General features: G+C 41.4%; 2 protein-coding genes across 3 annotated transcripts; both read left to right on the forward strand.

Moving 5' to 3' along the window:
• Positions 1 to 2,745: 2,745 nt before the first annotated feature.
• LOC142995433 (zona pellucida-like domain-containing protein 1) lies at positions 2,746 to 8,920 on the forward strand. 2 transcript variants are annotated; one of them, XM_076146498.1, is made up of 10 exons: positions 2,746 to 2,851; positions 3,794 to 4,014; positions 4,281 to 4,462; positions 5,129 to 5,201; positions 5,304 to 5,401; positions 6,007 to 6,087; positions 6,302 to 6,473; positions 6,557 to 6,668; positions 8,548 to 8,577; positions 8,740 to 8,920. In XM_076146498.1, the coding sequence occupies exons 1-10, from the start codon at positions 2,746 to 2,748 to the stop codon at positions 8,910 to 8,912; spliced, it is 1,248 nt and encodes a 415-aa protein (XP_076002613.1). In that variant the 3' UTR covers positions 8,913 to 8,920. The 2 variants fall into 2 exon arrangements, with proteins under 2 accessions (XP_076002613.1, XP_076002614.1); XM_076146499.1 differs by lacking the exon at positions 6,007 to 6,087.
• A 1,918-nt stretch (positions 8,921 to 10,838) lies between these two features.
• On the forward strand, positions 10,839 to 13,563 carry LOC142995274 (zona pellucida-like domain-containing protein 1). Its single transcript, XM_076146265.1, has 10 exons — positions 10,839 to 10,953; positions 11,191 to 11,408; positions 11,713 to 11,897; positions 11,988 to 12,060; positions 12,165 to 12,262; positions 12,460 to 12,540; positions 12,851 to 13,019; positions 13,105 to 13,207; positions 13,311 to 13,331; positions 13,427 to 13,563. Exons 1-10 carry the CDS (start codon positions 10,857 to 10,859, stop codon positions 13,561 to 13,563), a joined length of 1,182 nt encoding a protein of 393 aa, XP_076002380.1. The 5' UTR covers positions 10,839 to 10,856.
• Positions 13,564 to 18,310: the final 4,747 nt, after the last annotated feature.

An 18,310-nucleotide genomic window follows, 5' to 3' on the forward strand; every position in this document is an offset into this window, starting at 1 on the left:
GCGGCAGGTCCAGAGCTTTCACCAGTCTCTGAGCACAACGACCAGCACAGCACAAAGCTCAGGAGATGGCTGTTCAGTTACACACTCACCCACTCATGGTATTAGAATGGATGATAACAGAGGACAGATTACAAAGACGGAGGGTGTAAGATATCAACTGACTGTGATATATGTGTTCAAATATACAATAAGTTTCAAGATTAGATAAACATTCTCTTGTTCTAATAACATTATGGAAGAAACTCCAACAATCACAGGATTTAACTACTTTATATGTCATTTGAAAAGTGGAATCTTTAATTTTTAATCTGGATATGGGTTAAATTAGACAGAAGACAGTTTTTAAATTGAGATTGGTCTCTTAGTTTTGAAAAAAATTGACAAAAATAGGATGAATTCTCTTTCTATCTCGCTGTTATTTACATTTATATTAGATTTGTTTTGTTTATCTCAGGGCAGGGCCTTCACTTCAGGCTCATGAAAATCAAACAAACAATCCAGGAGATGTGGGTGAAGGTTGGAAAATACGTTTTACGTTGATTTTCATGGAAAAGCAGAAGGGGATTGATATTTACCAGGAAATCTGTGATTGTCCCACCTGACCTACTGAATGTTGTTTATCAACACATAAAGCATATATGTGTAGGCCCAGGATAACTTTACATCTTCAAGACAGTCAGGTGCTTATACAAGGAGCAAGTAGGTCATGTGCTGGGTGGGTTCTGTAAAATAAAGGTAATGGGTTCAGTGTGTGTATTCATTTCATTTTAGGTAGCCATCTGATCCCATGTGCTCTGAATGGCAGTTGTCTGCTTGTAAGCTGTCCATATTTGATTTCAGGCCTACCTCATCGTTGTGACGGCTGAGGCTGAACAACACACGCCTCACGCTCGGCTGTGGGTCAGAGTGTCACACGTGAGGCCACAGACCGTGGTGTGTGTGTGTGAGGGAAAAGTTTTCTTAGGCAGACAGGGAATAATAATATGGGCAAAGTAAACAAAGGGACCTTATAAGCACACATACACATGAAGTCTCACTCACACAGATACATGTATAGTACAAGGTGATAAAAGAGTAATTAAAGTGAGGATTCTTTAGCTTTAGATAGCTGATATGTGGATACAAAAGAGCACAGCTCAGGAACACAAAGAGGGTTTTGCTATTCAGTGCACATACAGTATAAAGAGAAATGCAAACACACTCTTTGCAAACACACCTACAGTATAGGGCTGAAAAACATTGCAGTATTCTGTCTTTCAGATAAAAGTAACACCAAGGGAACACAGCTCAGAGCTTAAAACTATAATTATTGTAATTAAGTGCTTTCATTTGTCATGAGACCCAAGAGTTTCTAGACAAAACTGCACCTATTGATAGTCAATCATTGGATCAATACAGATGTGGTGTGGTGGGTTTTTAGTTGATTTTACTTTTAAAGAAATTGACACAATAATTGCCCAATCTCACATTGTGGAAACCTACAAGTCAAAAGTAATTACGGAAAAGCAGTAATTTGTTGATGTTCATTTCGCTTCACTTCACTTCACTTCACTTCATCTTTTTGTGATAAATAATCAAAAATGAGAGAGGCAAACTAAGAGTCATAAAATACATTTTCCATGAAGCTCTCTTCTTTGTGCCTCTTCTTATTCTGTTTTTAAGCTGGACCATCGTTTGTAGAATGTTTATCTGTCTCCTTCAGTGTAAAAACTCATTGAAACTCTGTATGAATGTTAAAGGTCATAGCAGTGAGATTGCAGAATATGTGGTTGGAGAACTGCAGCTAAATAAAGGGTGAGCAGGTTATCTCCAGGCAGAAAAACAAACTGTTGGAAAAAGCAGCAAAATTGACTCAAGATTCTACTTTCATCCCTCTGCAACACTGAGCACATTATGCTGTATATTCCACAGCATGCCTGTACTCAAAGTGACGCCTTGTGCATCACAATTACCTACACACAGCCCTGCATCAGACCGTGAGTTGACTTTTATGTTCATGTGAATGTGGGCTGCAGATTGCTCGCTGTTCCAGACGATGACAGACTAATTCCTGTGCTGTGGCCCCCCTGCTGAGGCCCCGGCGTTTGTTCAGGCTGACAGACAGAGATCAGACTGAGGAGAGATGAGTGGGAACCCTGGGAGAACGCTCAGGTTTCGGGACACTGTGAAAAGCTTTGTCCAGGCCGTTCTCCATCTGATGGAGTTTCCCCATGCTCATTGCTGTTTGGATAATGAGTCCCCTCTATCTTTCACACACACATACACACACACACTCATGCATACGTAAGGCTGACGTTGCGGTCGGGTTCCCAGAGTTTGAGGGTGCTTGATGCCACCAAAGCTTCGTGGCACAGTGCTGAGCCTTTCTCTCGTCATAAACCAGGGTAAGAGGGGCTCCAACTGATTACGGGATATAGCAGGAAATGGGTGAAAAAGTGTGAAAAATAAAAAAAAGAATCAAAGTGGGGCGAGTAGAGAATTTGGACCAACATGAGGGACTTAGGTAAAAGGCAGCAGAGGGAGCAGGATAAGGAGGATTAGGGGACTTGGGGAGAGAAGGTTGTACTGCTTGGATAGAGGTCAGAGCTTGAAGTCGTCCAGGAAACAGGCGAGACAGAGCAGCATTGTTTCTCATTTAGAGATAAGCACCGTTTTTAGCAGCAGAGCCGTATAGCCGAGGAGTGTGGGTAATGCAATGTTGACCTTGTGACGATGACAGTGGCTGAAACTCTCTCAGGTGCGGAAATGACACCAATGTGCTTTGTCTTCCTGCTGATGAGCCAGAGCGCGTCTGTCTTCGCACAGTTTAACGGATACAACTGCGATGCCAACCACCACAGCAGGTTCCCCGGTGAGACCCAACAAAGTCTATACATTAACATGTCAGAGGAGAGGCTCACTTAACACGTCTTCCCTTTCAGGGCATTAACTTGTTTTGCAGATGAGGCGTCTGTCTCCTGAATCTTGAGTCTGTCTCCGCACACAGAGACAGACACAGTTAATCTGAGAAAAGACTTTAAATCACTGAAACTAAGTGTTCAGGCTGAAGCTGTCAGTCATATTCCTGCTGGGTAGCTTTGATTTATGACCACTGTTACTCTGTAGTCTTTACTTGCTCTTTTGATTGTTACTGTTTGTTGCTATGCATTTGACACAGTTATTTTATTTTATTTTATTTTATTTTATTTTATTTTATTTTATTTTATTTTATTTTATTTTATTTTATTTTATTTTTCCCGTTCTCATCTGGATCCAATCATTTCTACAATCAGACCTTAACGTTGTTGTTAAGATTTTAGTTGTGACATTTTTGTTAATTCTTCAAACATAATAGATCAATCGCAATTTTTGAATATCCAGAAACCCTTTTTTCATGACTGACTATCAAAGGTGCACTTGGCTCCGCACACACAGATACATAAGGCAGCTGGACATGAATGGAAATGCTGTAGAGGAACAGAGGGGTAGGGGGGACATAATGATTGCCTTTCTAGTATTTATTTATTTGTTTGTTTATGGCGCTCATAAACTCGACTGGCACTAGTATAAAGTTTATGCTGTTAGAATTCTCTCTTATATCTCTTTGAATACAGACATTTGCTCTCTAACATGAATTATTGCATTTTTGCTTGCCAACATTTCACAGTTTGCTGCATTTGGAAGCTTAACATCTCCACTCCAGTTTCAAATGCAGAGGTGTTTGGTTAAACAACACACAGAAACAAGGTGCAGAGAATGTTTGATGTTCATACTAACTACTGCTGTGGAATCTGCGTCTCCTCCTGTTGTCCAGGCGAGCGGGACATTAGTGTGTACTGTGGGGTCCAGACCATCACTCTTAAGATCAACTTCTGTCCCGTGCTGTACTCTGGCTACACCGACGCCGACATGGCTCTGAACGGTCACCACGGCGATGCCCAATGCCGTGGCTTCATCAACAACAACACTTTCCCCACCGCGCTGTTGTTTAGCATCAGTCTGAACACACTGGAGGCCTGCGGCAACAGCCTGGTGGTGAGGAGCTTGACTTTTATTTATTGTTTTGACCTTTTTTAGTCAGAGTGGTCTCAAGTGGGCAAAATAGAGGCACAATTATGCATAAGCCAACAGAGACAGAACATTTACAAAAAAGAAGTGAAAAGGTCAGCAGAAAATAAATAAAATAAATGAATTAAAACACATCATTTAACTTGGTGTGCAGGGAATAAAAAAACAATATCCAAATCTTGTTTACTGAGTAAGAGAGCAACCTGGTGTAGCAAAGATGTTGTTCTGCACAGGTCACTACAGCCTACGGGGTCAACGCCTACGGGAACATGTCTCTGGTGCAGATAGGGAACGTCTCAGGTTATATCGACACCCCCGACCCCCCGACCATCATCAGCTACCTGCCCGGCTTGTTGTACGGTTTCAGCTGCAGCTACCCGCTGGAGTATCTGGTCAATAACTCTCAGCTGGCATCGTAAGTGGCCGTCGGTAAATCCTCTGAGTCTCCGCAAAGAGTCTGACCTTCAGCAAATTACCTCAGTGAATTTGGTCGTCTTCCTTTTAGATTTAGATTTATTCCCTTATTAATTAAGAGTTTTGTGTATTGTGTCCCTTCCCTGTGTTTGGTAATTAAAGGCCTGAGTGGCTTTGTTTTTATTCCAGCATTTTGCATCTTTTATTCATGATGATGATGACACATGTATGTCATCTTTCTAGATTGTTTACGGCATTGTTATCCAGAAACTAATACACAGCTGATGCAAAAATAAAAATAAAAATGCCATCAAGTTCTTCTCTTTGAGAAGAAGATAGAAAATCTAATTTTAAATAAATAGAAAAATAAATAAGAAAACAATGACAACGAAAAACGTCTTTTATTCTGGAAAATATTAGAAAATAAAAGCTCTAAAAACTCTGGAATAAAAAAAGATTTGTCATGTGAGCCATCTTTACAGATACATCCGCTCTGTAAACAACAAACCGCTCTTCACACCCGCCTTCGTCACACCTTTCTGCCATTTTCTGCGTTCTCGATTATTGTTTGCATGGAGTCAAAAAAAATGTAAACACTGTCTGACTTCAAACCCCCGGAAAAACGCATAGTAATGAAGCAAATGTCACCTGCTGCATATGTTCACAGTTCATCTGCTGCCATATCAGTCAAGGACAGCAACGGCACATTTGTGAGCACGCTGAGTATCATGCTGTATAATGTGAGTTTAAAGCTGGAGCCTATACTCCTTGAATATTAATAGATCATCCCAGTTTGATCTAAGCTGACGGATTTGGTTCGCTTTGATTTTGTCTCTGTGCAGGACTCGTCGTACAGTCAGCCGCTCTCCATTCCAGCAGCTGGACTCGCTTTGAAAACTCGAGTGTTTGCTGCTGTGAAAGCCACAAACCTGGACAAAAGGTACCAGATAACATTCAGCCACTGAGGGTACTCAAGTAGTCGTATAGTCTCTAAGTAGTGAAGTACTCATACATTAGAGGCTCTTTGCCTTCTATTTAGGGTGACTTTACACTTTTATACGATTGTGATATCTGGTTAGAGAAGAATATGATTACACACATTCAAATTCTGATGTATTCCTTCCTTCCTTTTTTCCTTGCTTCTTTCCTTCCTTCCTTCCCTCTTAACCATCTTCTTTTCTTTCTATCTCTATCTGTTCTCCTTTTCTTAATTTCTCCTTTTAAATTCCACCCTTCCTTCCGTCCTTCTTTCCCTCGTCTGATTCTGATTGCCTGGTAATCCCCCAAAATCGACAAAATGTCATTTAGGCTTTGATTCTGAACACTCCAGTAGTCCTGCCTGCTTTCACAGCCACACATAACTGAAGCCCCACATGCACTTAGAGCATCCTTTAATTGCTCCTGCATCATTTTTCCACATTATGCCATTATGTTATTATGCTGCGTGACGGCGCCAGTCAGTAGAGGGGAATGGCAGATCTGCGCTTTCCCATGTGGTGTTTGATCTCTATCCTGCATCGCCTCACAGTTTTGTCTCTTGTGCAGATGGAACATCTTGATGGACTACTGTTACACAACCCCCTCAGGGAATCCCAATGATGAACTACGCTATGACCTTTTCTTAGGGTAATCTCTCTTTTTTTCCCACCAAGATGATGACAAGTTAAGCCATAAAAGAGAGCCATTACCTATTCACCCAAACCACTCACCTCACAGCCAGACTCTCCAAAATCCTGATAAGTGCTACTTTTTCACAGTGTACATCTTCAAATATGTGCGTGTGTGTGTGTGCACGTATATACATGTATGTGTGTGTCAGTGTGTTGCTCTTTTGACTCAGCTGCTACAAAGACCCTCAAACCACGGTTTTTGAGAACGGGAAGAGCCAGATGGGCCGTTTTGCTTTCGAGGTCTTTCGTTTTGTTAAACACCGACACCAAAAGATGTCCACTGTGTTTTTGCACTGCGTCACCAAGCTTTGCCGGGCAGATGACTGCATCATGCTCATGCCGGTAAGTGGAAGGATTCAGAAATCCCCAAAGTGCGGCAGCCGAGGGGATCCGTCATGTTTTAAATATGAAGGTGTGATTGGCAGATCTGTGGGCGGCGGCGGCGGCGCAGGCGGGATGAAGAAGAAGGCCTTGATTCCCAACCAGCAGCTTTTGGGAATGCCATCATCACCGCCGGACCCATTATAACCAGGAGTGGTATGAGCAATAAACTGGCTCTAACAGAACACACACATACCTACACACACACACACACCTACATGAACACACATAAACCAATCAACCAGCCAGGCATCTTTTCATCAGTGGTCTGGGTTCAGAAATCACATTCTTTATAAAGGAGCTTTGGAATCTGGAGTTCATTTCTGTTAGAATCCTTTTTCTTTCTTTTTTTTGTAAATGTCTGTTTTGAGTAGACTTCAATAGGAGAAGGCAACACAATGAGACGCTGAGCTTTGTTGTCACATCTGTTAGAATTAGAAGGTTACCCATCACCAGTATTTGTCTCCCTCTCTCTCACTCTGTGTGTGTGTGCGTGTGTGCGTGTGTGTGTGTGTGTGTGACATCTAAAATAACAAAAGGGATTTTGAGGAAATTGTGTTGGTAGATAAGAATAGTTGAATAGATTTAAAGGCAGGTGTGGAGACGGTAATTTGGTTTCACTTTCTGTAACCTTGCATGAGGTGTTGCTCATCATTTTGGTGTATTTCTTGTCATTTATAACACAAATATTAATGACAAAATCCAAAAGGGATAAACAGGTAACACATCTCGACATGTGAGGACAGTACTTGTATTTACTCTTCGTATCAGCTTGTGCTGTTATCTGGATACTGGCTGTGCTGTGATTAGATCACGTCCTTCCTCTTCCCTCTATGCACGATCTTCATCCATCCAATTCGCAAGTCTCATTCTAATAACTTTATGAATGCGAGCGAGCGGAGCCATGAGGACGAGGCGGCAGATTTTATCTCATGAATGTGTCCCTGCATGGCAACTTTTGACAATGATCCAATCTCAGCCCTACATTATCCTTCCTCTCTGGATACATTATCCAAATACTGAGATCCGATTACAGCACTTCCATGTACGCTGCACATCAACAGCCTCACCAAACAGCGTCCTGTTCATCAGGCTTCCCATTAACTCCTGCAGATGGAGTTGCTCAGTCTTCCGGGGGCCCCTGAATGCTACATGAGCAAATCAAACACTAAATAACACACTGCAAACAGATCAAAATATAAAATCCACAAAGTAATTACATTAAAAGAAATTAACTTACTTACTTAGACAATAAAGTGGGTAAAACGATCATTAAGGAGTAACAGTCATTTGACTTCAGTGAGACATGATGAGTAGGGTAATTGAAAGAACATCAAAAACAAACAACAGTAAAAAATGTGTACCTCAAATTGACATTGAAAACACAGGAGAAAAAGAACAACTGCTGGGATTCCTTTTTTTTCTTAGCCATGCAACAAGAAAGCCTTTTATCCTTAAGAGCAGTAAAGGAACTTTTCTTATTTTTGACCTGTCTGAGCCCTGGCACTACTTTAAATCCCATGCTGGAGCACTCTCTTTGGAAATCCTTTTACATTTTATATTATTTGTCAATGAGTTCCAGTTTTGAAGTGGCTTTTTAAAAAAAACACCTATATTTCAAGTACCTTGTGCACTTGTTTGGTAAAATGAGAGTTGAGCTTTCTTTGTAATTCTCAGTGAAATAATCAATTATCAGGTTTGCCTTAGAGTTTTGTGTGTGAAGTGGTGACCAAGACAGTCTGAAAAAATGTTAAGTCAAGCATTTGTATGACGCAAACGATGCAGAGCTCATCTAGAGGTTCCAAACTAGCTGCAGCCAAATCATCTCTAAGATTATGTTCATTTAGCAGTATTCATATTGGACATATTTTCAACTGTTAATACATCTTTTTTCACACATCTGATTTCATTTCATGGCAGTCGTTAAAATTGTAGTGAGATCACTGATGGGTCTTGGTGGAGGTATGTTATGAATGAACTCTTGTGATTTTCATAACTAATCTGTCCAATAACTCTTCTAAAACCTTTTTTCCAGATGAAACTCGTGTCAACAACTCCCAACTCGGTAAGAAACTTTAATCATGACATCAGAAATCATAATATGGTATCACACCCACTTCAGTTCCACAGAGATCCAGCATGTGACACTTTAACTTGTGACATAGAGAGAAAGCGTTTAGTCATATTGTGTTACGTTTGTGTTCTTGCTCTGCTTTCCCTCCCCCAGCCTCTGCTGAACCCTCCCTGCCCATGAACCCAGTGACCACTGCTCTGCTGTCGGGCGTGGTCGTGCTGGGCGGAGTCAGCATGGGCTTCTTCCTGCTGTCAATGCACCTCCTGCAGAAGTCCCGCCTCCAGACAGCCACACCCTCGGGTGTCTGGAACCCCAACTTTAAGTGAATCAATAATAGTGTGTGAAATGATCTCACTGACACACAGTACACACACAAGTACATGCTGCGGCTCACCTTTGGCTTTCTTTGAGTGCATGCATAATCAAAGGTGTGTATCTTATCGGTTTAGGTGTCATGTATTTATTGTTTTCAATATCTCTACATCTATTTTTTGGACGTTGTAGTGTTAGTAACATGTCAAATAATAATGATATAACACAAGATAATTGTAGAATTTAATGAATGATCATTTTGTATTCAAATGTCAAGAAGCAGGTGAGAAAAAGCTAATGACACATGAATATTCAAAATTCAAATCATGAGTTATGAATGGTAATAAAGTACAGTGGGTTAATATTAATCAATGTAAATTGTTTGTTGAAAGTTTGAATAGGGGTTTAATACACTGGAGCGCAACATTCATTAAGAGAATAAAAACATTTTGTGCAGCTATGAATTTAAATACGGTATCAATAATTGTATTTTTATTTGTCTTTATGCAATTGTCATTCATTATCACCTTTTCTTTATGTAAACATTTAGCATTCAACCCTGTCAGTATCATTTGAGCTTTGCTTTTTTAAATAAACGCTTAATGTGAAGAAATGTAATGAATAACTTCTGATTAATTTTCTAATTGTAATATATTTGCTCCACACCTTTCAAAACTTTTTCTTGCCATGTTCTTGTGGCAAAAGTTCCAAAGGAAATCTTTCCATTTCTGTCATATGGATTTTCTTCCTGATGACCTAAATACAGTAAATGTGACTCACTGCTCTTTATTACCCCATCACTCATTTCATCCACAATGACAACTGATGAGTAAAATGAAAGGAACAAAAGCCTCCATCATCCTCTCAAGGTCAAACCTTCCTCCCAAAAATGGTCATACGGGTCAGAAACAAAGCACAGGCACAAACGTTACAGGTTTGCGTGGAAGTGGGAGTGGGTGACGGGGTTAGAATGAGTCATGGCCGTGTCCTGCATCTAGCGGCGTGATTTCGCACATGTGACAAGAGAGGCTGGATGACTCCCGTCCTCCAGTTTGACCCTAATCACAGTAAACGCTTTGCCTTCCCAGGTGGCTCAGCTGACACGATTGGGTTACTGGTGCCCTTCAATCACGCTTCAAATCACTTGAAGCTCTGGAAATGTGGGGGTTTCTGTATTGACTCACACGCGCTTCCTGACTTTTTCCACCAAGTATCATTGGGAATCAAGTTTGCAATTTTATCACGTATGCTCATGAATTAGCAGTCACACAATGAGCAAAATGAATCCCAACCAAAGCATCAGTTGATTTATTTTGTTCTTTTTTCCATCTGATTAAAATAACATCTAATGATTAGCAGCTGTAATCATTTGTGTTAATTTGTAAACTAAAGGGTCATCCAGATCATATCAAACCCTAAGAAAACAACAGACGCTGCTCTCCCATTGTTCCTGTGGTCCCAATAGACAGAGGCCATATGTTGCTTTACTTTATTATATGTCGTCTTAGCAGGTTAAGGGCTACATTTCACACACAAAATCACAAAGCTTCCTGGACATTGTGTCAGCGTGTGACTTTGAAGGTAACTGTGTTGGGTTTCATGTTTTGCCTCCAGGAAGGACCACGGCCTAAAAACCACTATACAAACGTCTTGTTCGCACAAAGAGAAGCAGCCCCACCAATCCAATCCTATGGAAGTCTTACGATTATGCAGGGGTCCTGTCGGCCATATATAAGAGCCCACTTCTCTCCAACCCTAAACAAGGAACGAGGCAGAGGAGGTGAGAGCCCAGACTAACAGCATATGTCATAGGAGATTGACAGCACTGGAGTGTGATTCTAAATGTGGACCTTTATCTTCTGGACCTACAGATGTTTGCCTTTGGATTTTGAGGATTTGCTGTCACTGACCCCTGTGTGTGTTTCCCTCAGATTTTCACAGAGGGCAGTAGCAGTGAGATGGCTTTTTCCACCTTCCTCATCCTGACCTCCTTGTATATTGCGGGCCGAGAGGCCCTCAACCTCAGTGATTGTGGAACGCTTGCCAGGAGACCAGGTACCACAGCCTTCATGCTGTAAGCTTTGGATTGGAGGCTCACAGGGATTTCATTGAATGTATATCAGGCAAAACTCAAATTTAATGTATTAAGATTGGTATTTGCATTTGTAATGGATATAGACACAGATATGACAAATGCATTAAAAATTTAATTCATTTTGGACTTCGCACATTGGTGTGGTTTGGAGTAGCCTTGTTCTGTTAAAGGGAATGATCTTATCTCATCTTCATCAGAATACACTGATATTGCCGTGGTGTGTGGGACTTCTTCCATTGACCTGGCCATCCAAGTCTGCCCGGTGATCTACACCGGATACAACGAGAGTTTGCTGATCCTGAACCGTGTCCCAGAGAATGACTGTCAGGGGACACTGGACACCTCGGTCATGCCTCCAGTGGTGAAATTCAGCTTCCCCATCAGAGAGGGAAACGCCTGTGGGAGCACATTCAGAGTGAGTATTACAACAGTGCAGCATACTGATTCTGATTCGTATTAAGCCGAGGCACAGGTGTTGGAAAATAACAGGGAATCTGACTCTAAGGTCCTGGTCCTGGTCCTGGACCTGGTCCTGGTCCTGGTCTCTCATGACCACACAGTAACATAGACACAGTACTTTGTTGAGCCAAGTGAACCGTGTTCTAACACTTTCTTGCAACGATTTCATCACTGCTTGCCTGGTGCGTGGGAGCCTTTGGGTCAGCATTCATATTTGAGCGCTGATTAAATTATCATGTTTCTTCTAAATAATTCCTCAGACTACAAGTGCTCCGGGAACAGGAATATTCTCAGATTTCTCCAACGTTCAAACTGTCAATGTCAGCGGAGTGATCAGATCTTTCGATCCGACCATCGGAACAATCACGTTCAACGCAGAGCTCAAGTATTTCTACTCGTGTGCTTACCCACTGGAGTATCTCATTAACAACACTCAGATGGATGTGTAAGTACGTTGTATTATCATGCAGGTGGTATAGTTTTAAGTTATCAGCGCATCATCTGATTTCCTTCCGTCTGCTCCTCTTCCTCTCAGGTCAGCATCCTCCATTGCTTTGAAGGACAAAAACGGGAGCTTCATCAGTACTCTCAACATGGCCTTGTTCCAGGTGAGACCTCACACATCTCCCAACACCTTCCTCACATTCATCCACTTTCAAAGCCAGTGTAAGGGTTCAGATGGTGGTGACCTTTATTCTTCTCTCTTTGCCAGGACATAAACTACACGAAGCCCCTTGTTATTCCACCACTGGGCATCGAACTTAGAACTAATGTCTACGTGGAGGTGGTCGCCTCCAATCTGACGTCGCAGTAAGAGCTGTTATCGCCATATCACATGTGCATCTGTAATCATCTGATAAAGAAATGGGTGTCGTGAGTGAATGGCCAGATAAGAAGGTTCTCTTAGTGTCCAGCCATATGTGTCTTGATAGATTGTAAATTTGAGGATTCCGCCTGTGACCTGGAGTCTCTGACTCCGTGCTGGGGACCTCATTCTTTCTCCACAGGTACTTTGTACTTCTGGACCGGTGCTATACCTCAGTGTCTCCACAGCCCAACAACTCCACCTTCTATAACCTCTTTATCCCGTAAGTCAGAGCAAAAGCAAGAACGCACAATGAACAATGTTGAGAAAAGTGTATGTGGTGTAAAATCTGCTCCCTCCACTGCTTGAAGGCTTGATTATGAATTCTGCCCCGTGGACTGGAGAGCAGGGTCCAGCTTTAAAGCTTAAACCTTTAACTGCTGTACACCTGCAGGTCTTCCACAAGCTGGGGTTTACCCAGGGGTTCTGTTTTCTCGATTTCATCTCCCTCTCTTTCTATCATTAATACACTGCCTGTATGTATCCGTGTGATGTGCAAATGGGCACTGGTGAGGTTCGCCTTCTATTGAAAGGTGCTCTGCAGACCAGATGACCACGGTGTTGGAGAACGGGGACAGCCAGAAGGCCCGCTTTTACTTCCCGGCGTTCCGCTTCATCGAGCAGCAGGATGAAACCATCTCCACCTACTACCTGCACTGCATCACGCGCCTCTGCGAGAGCAGCACCTGTAGCATCTTCAAGGTATAAGGACGGGAGGCCATCTTACAGTGTAAACCCCCCATTCAGACCACCAGCTTATCCTGCTCATTCTGGCCTTTTCCCACAGCAATGCAACAGGAAGCGGAGGAGTGTGGGGGCCACAGTGATCCAGGAGACCATCACCCAGCCGTCTGTGCTCACTGTGGCAATCAAAGCCAAGGCAGAGAACCGTACGTGCACCACTAGAAAGTCTCTCATCATAACTATCTCCTCTTTGACATGTTTCACTCGTAACTGAAGCAAAATATTGATGACTACATTTCTCTCTTCCAGCTGTTCTCGCCAAAGAAGAAGGTACGTATATGTTTCTGGTATTAGCATGTGTCACAATGTCTGCTGTTGTTTGGAGTCACGCATCACATGTTGCTGTCGCTCTTGTTTGTGCACAGCTCTGTCTGCTGACCAGTCTGACGGCAGGAACGCACCCGTGGGCCTGGGGATTGCCGTGGCCTTCCTCGTTGTCATAGGAGCGGTGGCCGTTATGATGGCTGCGTGTTTTTATCGCAAACTGAAACTGTTAAGCTAGCAGAGGCTAAACTAGCAGAGGCTAAACTAGCAGAGGCTAAGCTAGCTGCAGCACACACCCTGGTGGAGGTAAACAATGTATGTAGGACTCTCTTCTACTCAATCAAACTATCGATTAGCCTTTTGTTTTTAACAGTTAATGTTTCTTTCACTGCCCTGAGAGACCGTTACAAGGTAAGAAGTGTGATGGGAGAAAGAAAGAAAGAAAGAAAGGAAGGCAGTTAAATGTGTAAAACAGCAGATTAATCTTGTCCATGTGTGTATGAAGCTTGAAGCACAGATGGTGGCCTGCACACACTGTAACGACTCTTCATCTGAGCTTTGATGGTTTTACAATCAGCATTGATTACTCGGTTGAATTAATCTGCACTAAGACTAATGTTGCATGTTATATGTAGAGAAGCCAGTATAATTAAATGCTTCTGTTGGTCAAACAGGCCAAGGGGGTGAATTAAAAACTTCTAAACGTATCGCAAAAGCAAATATGTGTCGGAAATCCAGTATTTATTGACATTGTCTGCTTATCAGGGGGATTAACTTAGTTAAAGTGCTTTGAATCGTGTATATGATGCAATACAAAGGCAACTGGACTTTCTGAAAAAGTTGGTTGACTTCCAAGCTGTTAAGAGTTGCTGGTGTGTATATTTGTGTAATTTTTGTCATGTTTTCATGTAATATTCCCATTAAAGCTTGACGGCTGTCAATCAAACCATCGGTTTCTCAGTTCAACATTTAAGTATCATTTATATCCAGGAGGATTTTTAGTCAGCATAGGCTTATTAGAGGAAACTAAAGGGAATAAAATGATTAATTCATAAAGCTGAGTGGAACTGGCATGTGTACATCAATACGTTTTTATGAGTGACAGCACGTACAAGATGGTACAGCTCTTCAATATGCAGTATTTCAGTATTTCAAATTCATACTTCAAGAGTTTTCTGCAAGTTCAGCCTTTGCATTGATTTAAGGTAAAATTCAAGTTTGTGCTGAGATGTTTTTTAATTAGTCTCCACTAGATGGTGTCTAATCACTGGTTTTTAAAACCGTCCTATTTTACTGAGCGCTTTTACTGCTATTATGATTTCCAAGTTCATTAATTCATGTTGTGGATAGTTAAACATTCAGAAATAAAACAGATGTGGCAGGAGAACATTATCAGAAATCTTGTGAGGTTTAGGTTTATTGTGGCTCATTGCTCAGTGAAGTCAGCCGTCCACACAGTGTTGCAGAGAGGTTTGTTCCTGTTCAAAGCTAAATCATGACAGACTGGAGGCATAACAAGCTGCCTATGCTGCTATTCTGTGCAGTCAGGTGAAGGCAAGATAGATGCTTTCAGACTGACCCAGTGAGAACAGAGACATCCTCTCCTGTACGCCATAAAAAGAACAAGTAAAGCAATCAGCAGGGTTGACAAATGATCTAATTATGAGTTCCTGCATTGTTAAGTAGGCCATGACAAACTCCATGACAAGACGACCCACTTTGAGACATTAGGAGATAAATCAGCTGAGCGGGGAGGTAGTGTTCCATTAGAGCCACAGTAACGCGTACGTTAGGGATAAATCCACTTTTTATGAGTTCCCGGTAATTTAATTAAATCAACAGGGATAAACGTGTGCTCTGTCGCTCTCTAATGGTGTGGACATTAACCTTTGGATCCGGCTGATTTGCCCTCTAAAATGTTAATGGCCGTTGGGAGAAGGAGGAGATTGAGAAATTTGTATTGCCACTCCTTGCATTGCTCCATTCGCTGCATACTCACCACATGGGACAGCTGCAAGCTATCACAGGTGATCATTAACACAATGAGCACAATTGAGTCAGGGCAGCGTTTCTATTACTGCTATTAAAACCGCAACTGTAAAGTTTTATCTCCGACTATTATCTGGAAAAGACATGACAACTATTTGTTCACCTTCTTTTTTTACTTTTTAAGTGGAATTTTGTCCTCGGGGTAAAATAAATGCCATGTCATTTTCAAATGCATGTGCATCTGAGTCTGAGTGTCGGCTATACGTTTGATTTACTAGACAGCTCAATCAATGAAGAATTAATGGACCAGCTGTGATTCAGGTCAGAAAAATGAACACGAACACTCAGATGATGATGATGCTGACGATGATAATGATGACTTTGAATAAAGAGCGGTGCTGATGGCTTGATATGATGTGATCACGCGCCTAATAAAGTCGGAATGAGGTTCAAGGCAGGTAAATGCCAAAAACTTCATCTCATACCAAAGTAAAACTTGTGAAATGCTAAACAGACCAACCCGAGCTGAAAGGTTCAACTGTCCCATTAACCTATTATAATGAGACGGAGGTGATGCCGAGACTAAATGTAACGGCGTGTCCATGTCTTATCACCAGGAAGGGAAAGATGCCTATGCTACATGCCCAAAGTACTTACACTTAACATTCCTAAATGTCTGAAAAGCTGGTGGACGATTCATGCATTTCTTTAAATGCAATACACGATTCAAGGACATCTTTGAATGTTGTTTTGAAGGTGATTCAGTTTGGATTTTCTCTTTTTACAGAGGTAAATCATTATAGGCACCATATGTATGTGGTTCTCAGATTGTGGTGCTTGTACCACTGGGGGCCCTCAAAGTGCCCCCTGCTGTTAGGCAAGATGACTGTGGGAGTGTTATGGGTTTCATTAAGACACATTTTATGGTTAATTGTTATTCCCTTTCATGCCATCTGTACTTGGGTGTCAATAACTGTTTCTACATTTCCTCTTACTGAAGGTTTTCTCATTAAAACTTTACTTTACTTTACAAGGTTGTGTTTGTTGCTGATATCCACGCATGTTTAGTAAATATTATACACCAGCGCCTCTGCAATGTGACTACCAGCATTAGATACTACCAGCGTTCGATAGACTGATATGACCTCAGTTTTTTTAGTAGGTTTCAGTATGACATCATCAGTGTAATCATTTTAACATTGGAAACTCATTAACCATCATCTTAAAATGAACAAAGTTTCCTTGGCACCTGTTGACTTTATCAAAAAGATCAAAAAGATGTGGAATGAAAACAGATGTTCTCTTTTATGCATTCAATTTATAATTGTTAAATGGCAATCAACATGTCAGTGTATACAAACAAGATTAAACATTGCATATCTGCAACCATATGGTGTCACTATCAATGATGCAAAGATTAAAACAGTACATCTACTGTAAATCAAAATCCGCAGTATGTTGTTTCTCTTGGAAGTGCTATGTATTATTCATTAATACCGAGGTTGTACTTCGATTTTGGTTTGCTCAGGTGCTACTTTCTCCAAAAAGTTTGAGAACCACTATAACCTAAGCTCAAACTGAAGTTTAAAAAGTAGAGTTAAGTGGATGATTGACACACAGCCTTGCCAACACCTATTAAATGAGAACAACACAGCTTTGCTCATTTTAACAATCGGATCCTTCGAAAGATGTTAGAAGTGTTTTTGTTTGCCCGTTTCTGGGTCCTGAGTGTGCGATCCGTCAACAATTTGAGAATATTTTATCCTTTTTTCCAATAAAATTATTATGTTTAAGGAGTTTTCTGCAATGAGTGCCAGTATCTGGAAATGAGAGTAAAGCAGATTGCTGCACTACAGAATCAAGCAAAGGGCTCTTGATTCTGGAGAGTTCTCAAACACCTGATTGTGGTTTTATGGATTTTTGATTGGGTCCCTTGCTCTCGCTCTGTAACCACCAAGTGATGCCTCACACACGGCAGTGCAACAGTTGTTGTTTATGGGCTGGATAGAAATGATGAGATGCCCTGTCATGTGTGAGATTTACTACTGAAGTGAGCTCAATATAAAGCAAATGTATTCACTTCTAAATCAAATTTGTCCTTTTTCATTAGTGATATGAAGCTAAGCAGGTGATGAAGATGAATTATTCACCACTTATGAGGTGAGATGGTTTGATATTACTTTCAATTCATTTTGGCTCATTTGCATCTTTCCCATACACTTGTTAGTTTAAAATCTCCCCAGATTTTGCATTGTACTTGTAATGTTGCTTTTCTCAGGCAGCAGCTGGTGTTTATCTGATATGATGTGGATGCAGCATATGCCAGAGTGAAGGTTCAGCATCACTGCAGAAAATAATCTAGTTTTTGTCCAATTAGTGTTGAGTATTGTAGTGGACAAGGGTAAATGTAGGACATTGAACGCAGCACGGTGCCTTGAGGGGTTGTTGTGGGATAAATCCAACAAAATAACTGTAATGAGAAGCGCCCACAGCGACATTTGTCTTCTCACCCTCCCTCCCTTTTTTTCCCAGCATCTGAGGGAAGGTTACATCAGATCACTGATCACTCAAAAACACAACACAAAGAAAGCGAGAACAGGCAAGAGAGTGTGTCTTGTGTGAAAGTGTGCAGACTGAGCTTGATTGGCACTTGTAGCATACAGCCTCTGATTCCATTTCATTTCCTAAAGTAAATCTGTTGCCGTGGAGATTCAAAGTCAAAGAAAAAGTCTTTGACTGGCGTATTTTGAGTCGGGCCTTAAGGGAGGAAATGTGAAGTCATTTGGGGTTTCGGCAAGTTCAAGTTTCAGTACCAAACAATGTAATTAGCTGCAGTGACATATTCAGATTATAGCCAGGAGATCGGAGTCACACTGACACGTTATAAGTTGTGCCAAATTACATTTTGTGCATTTCATTTTTCAGTCTGACATTTTCCTACTCTTGGTTGTAAACGACTGCAATCAGTTACCTTGATGCCAAATATTTGCAAAATA

The sequence above is a fragment of the Genypterus blacodes genome, unplaced genomic scaffold (assembly GCF_046128005.1).
Source record: "Genypterus blacodes isolate CSIRO-AG114 ecotype Tasmania unplaced genomic scaffold, CSIRO-AGI_Gbla_v1 ptg000032l_1, whole genome shotgun sequence".
Lineage (NCBI taxonomy): Eukaryota > Metazoa > Chordata > Actinopteri > Ophidiiformes > Ophidiidae > Genypterus > Genypterus blacodes.

What these genes read in the sequence shown, in the direction of transcription:
- LOC142995433 (XM_076146498.1), top strand. Translation starts at nt 2,746, where the DNA reads ATGACACCAATGTGCTTTGTCTTCCTGCTGATGAGCCAGAGCGCGTCT. An exon ending in TGAGTATCATGCTGTATAAT is followed by an intron (nt 5,202 to 5,303) that starts GTGAGTTTAAAG and finishes GTCTCTGTGCAG; the next exon opens with GACTCGTCGTACAGTCAGCC. An exon ending in CGCTATGACCTTTTCTTAGG is followed by an intron (nt 6,088 to 6,301) that starts GTAATCTCTCTT and finishes CTTTTGACTCAG; the next exon opens with CTGCTACAAAGACCCTCAAA.
- LOC142995274 (XM_076146265.1), top strand. Translation starts at nt 10,857, where the DNA reads ATGGCTTTTTCCACCTTCCTCATCCTGACCTCCTTGTATATTGCGGGC. An exon ending in GCACCTGTAGCATCTTCAAG is followed by an intron (nt 13,020 to 13,104) that starts GTATAAGGACGG and finishes CTTTTCCCACAG; the next exon opens with CAATGCAACAGGAAGCGGAG. An exon ending in CAAAGCCAAGGCAGAGAACC is followed by an intron (nt 13,208 to 13,310) that starts GTACGTGCACCA and finishes TCTCTCTTCCAG; the next exon opens with CTGTTCTCGCCAAAGAAGAA.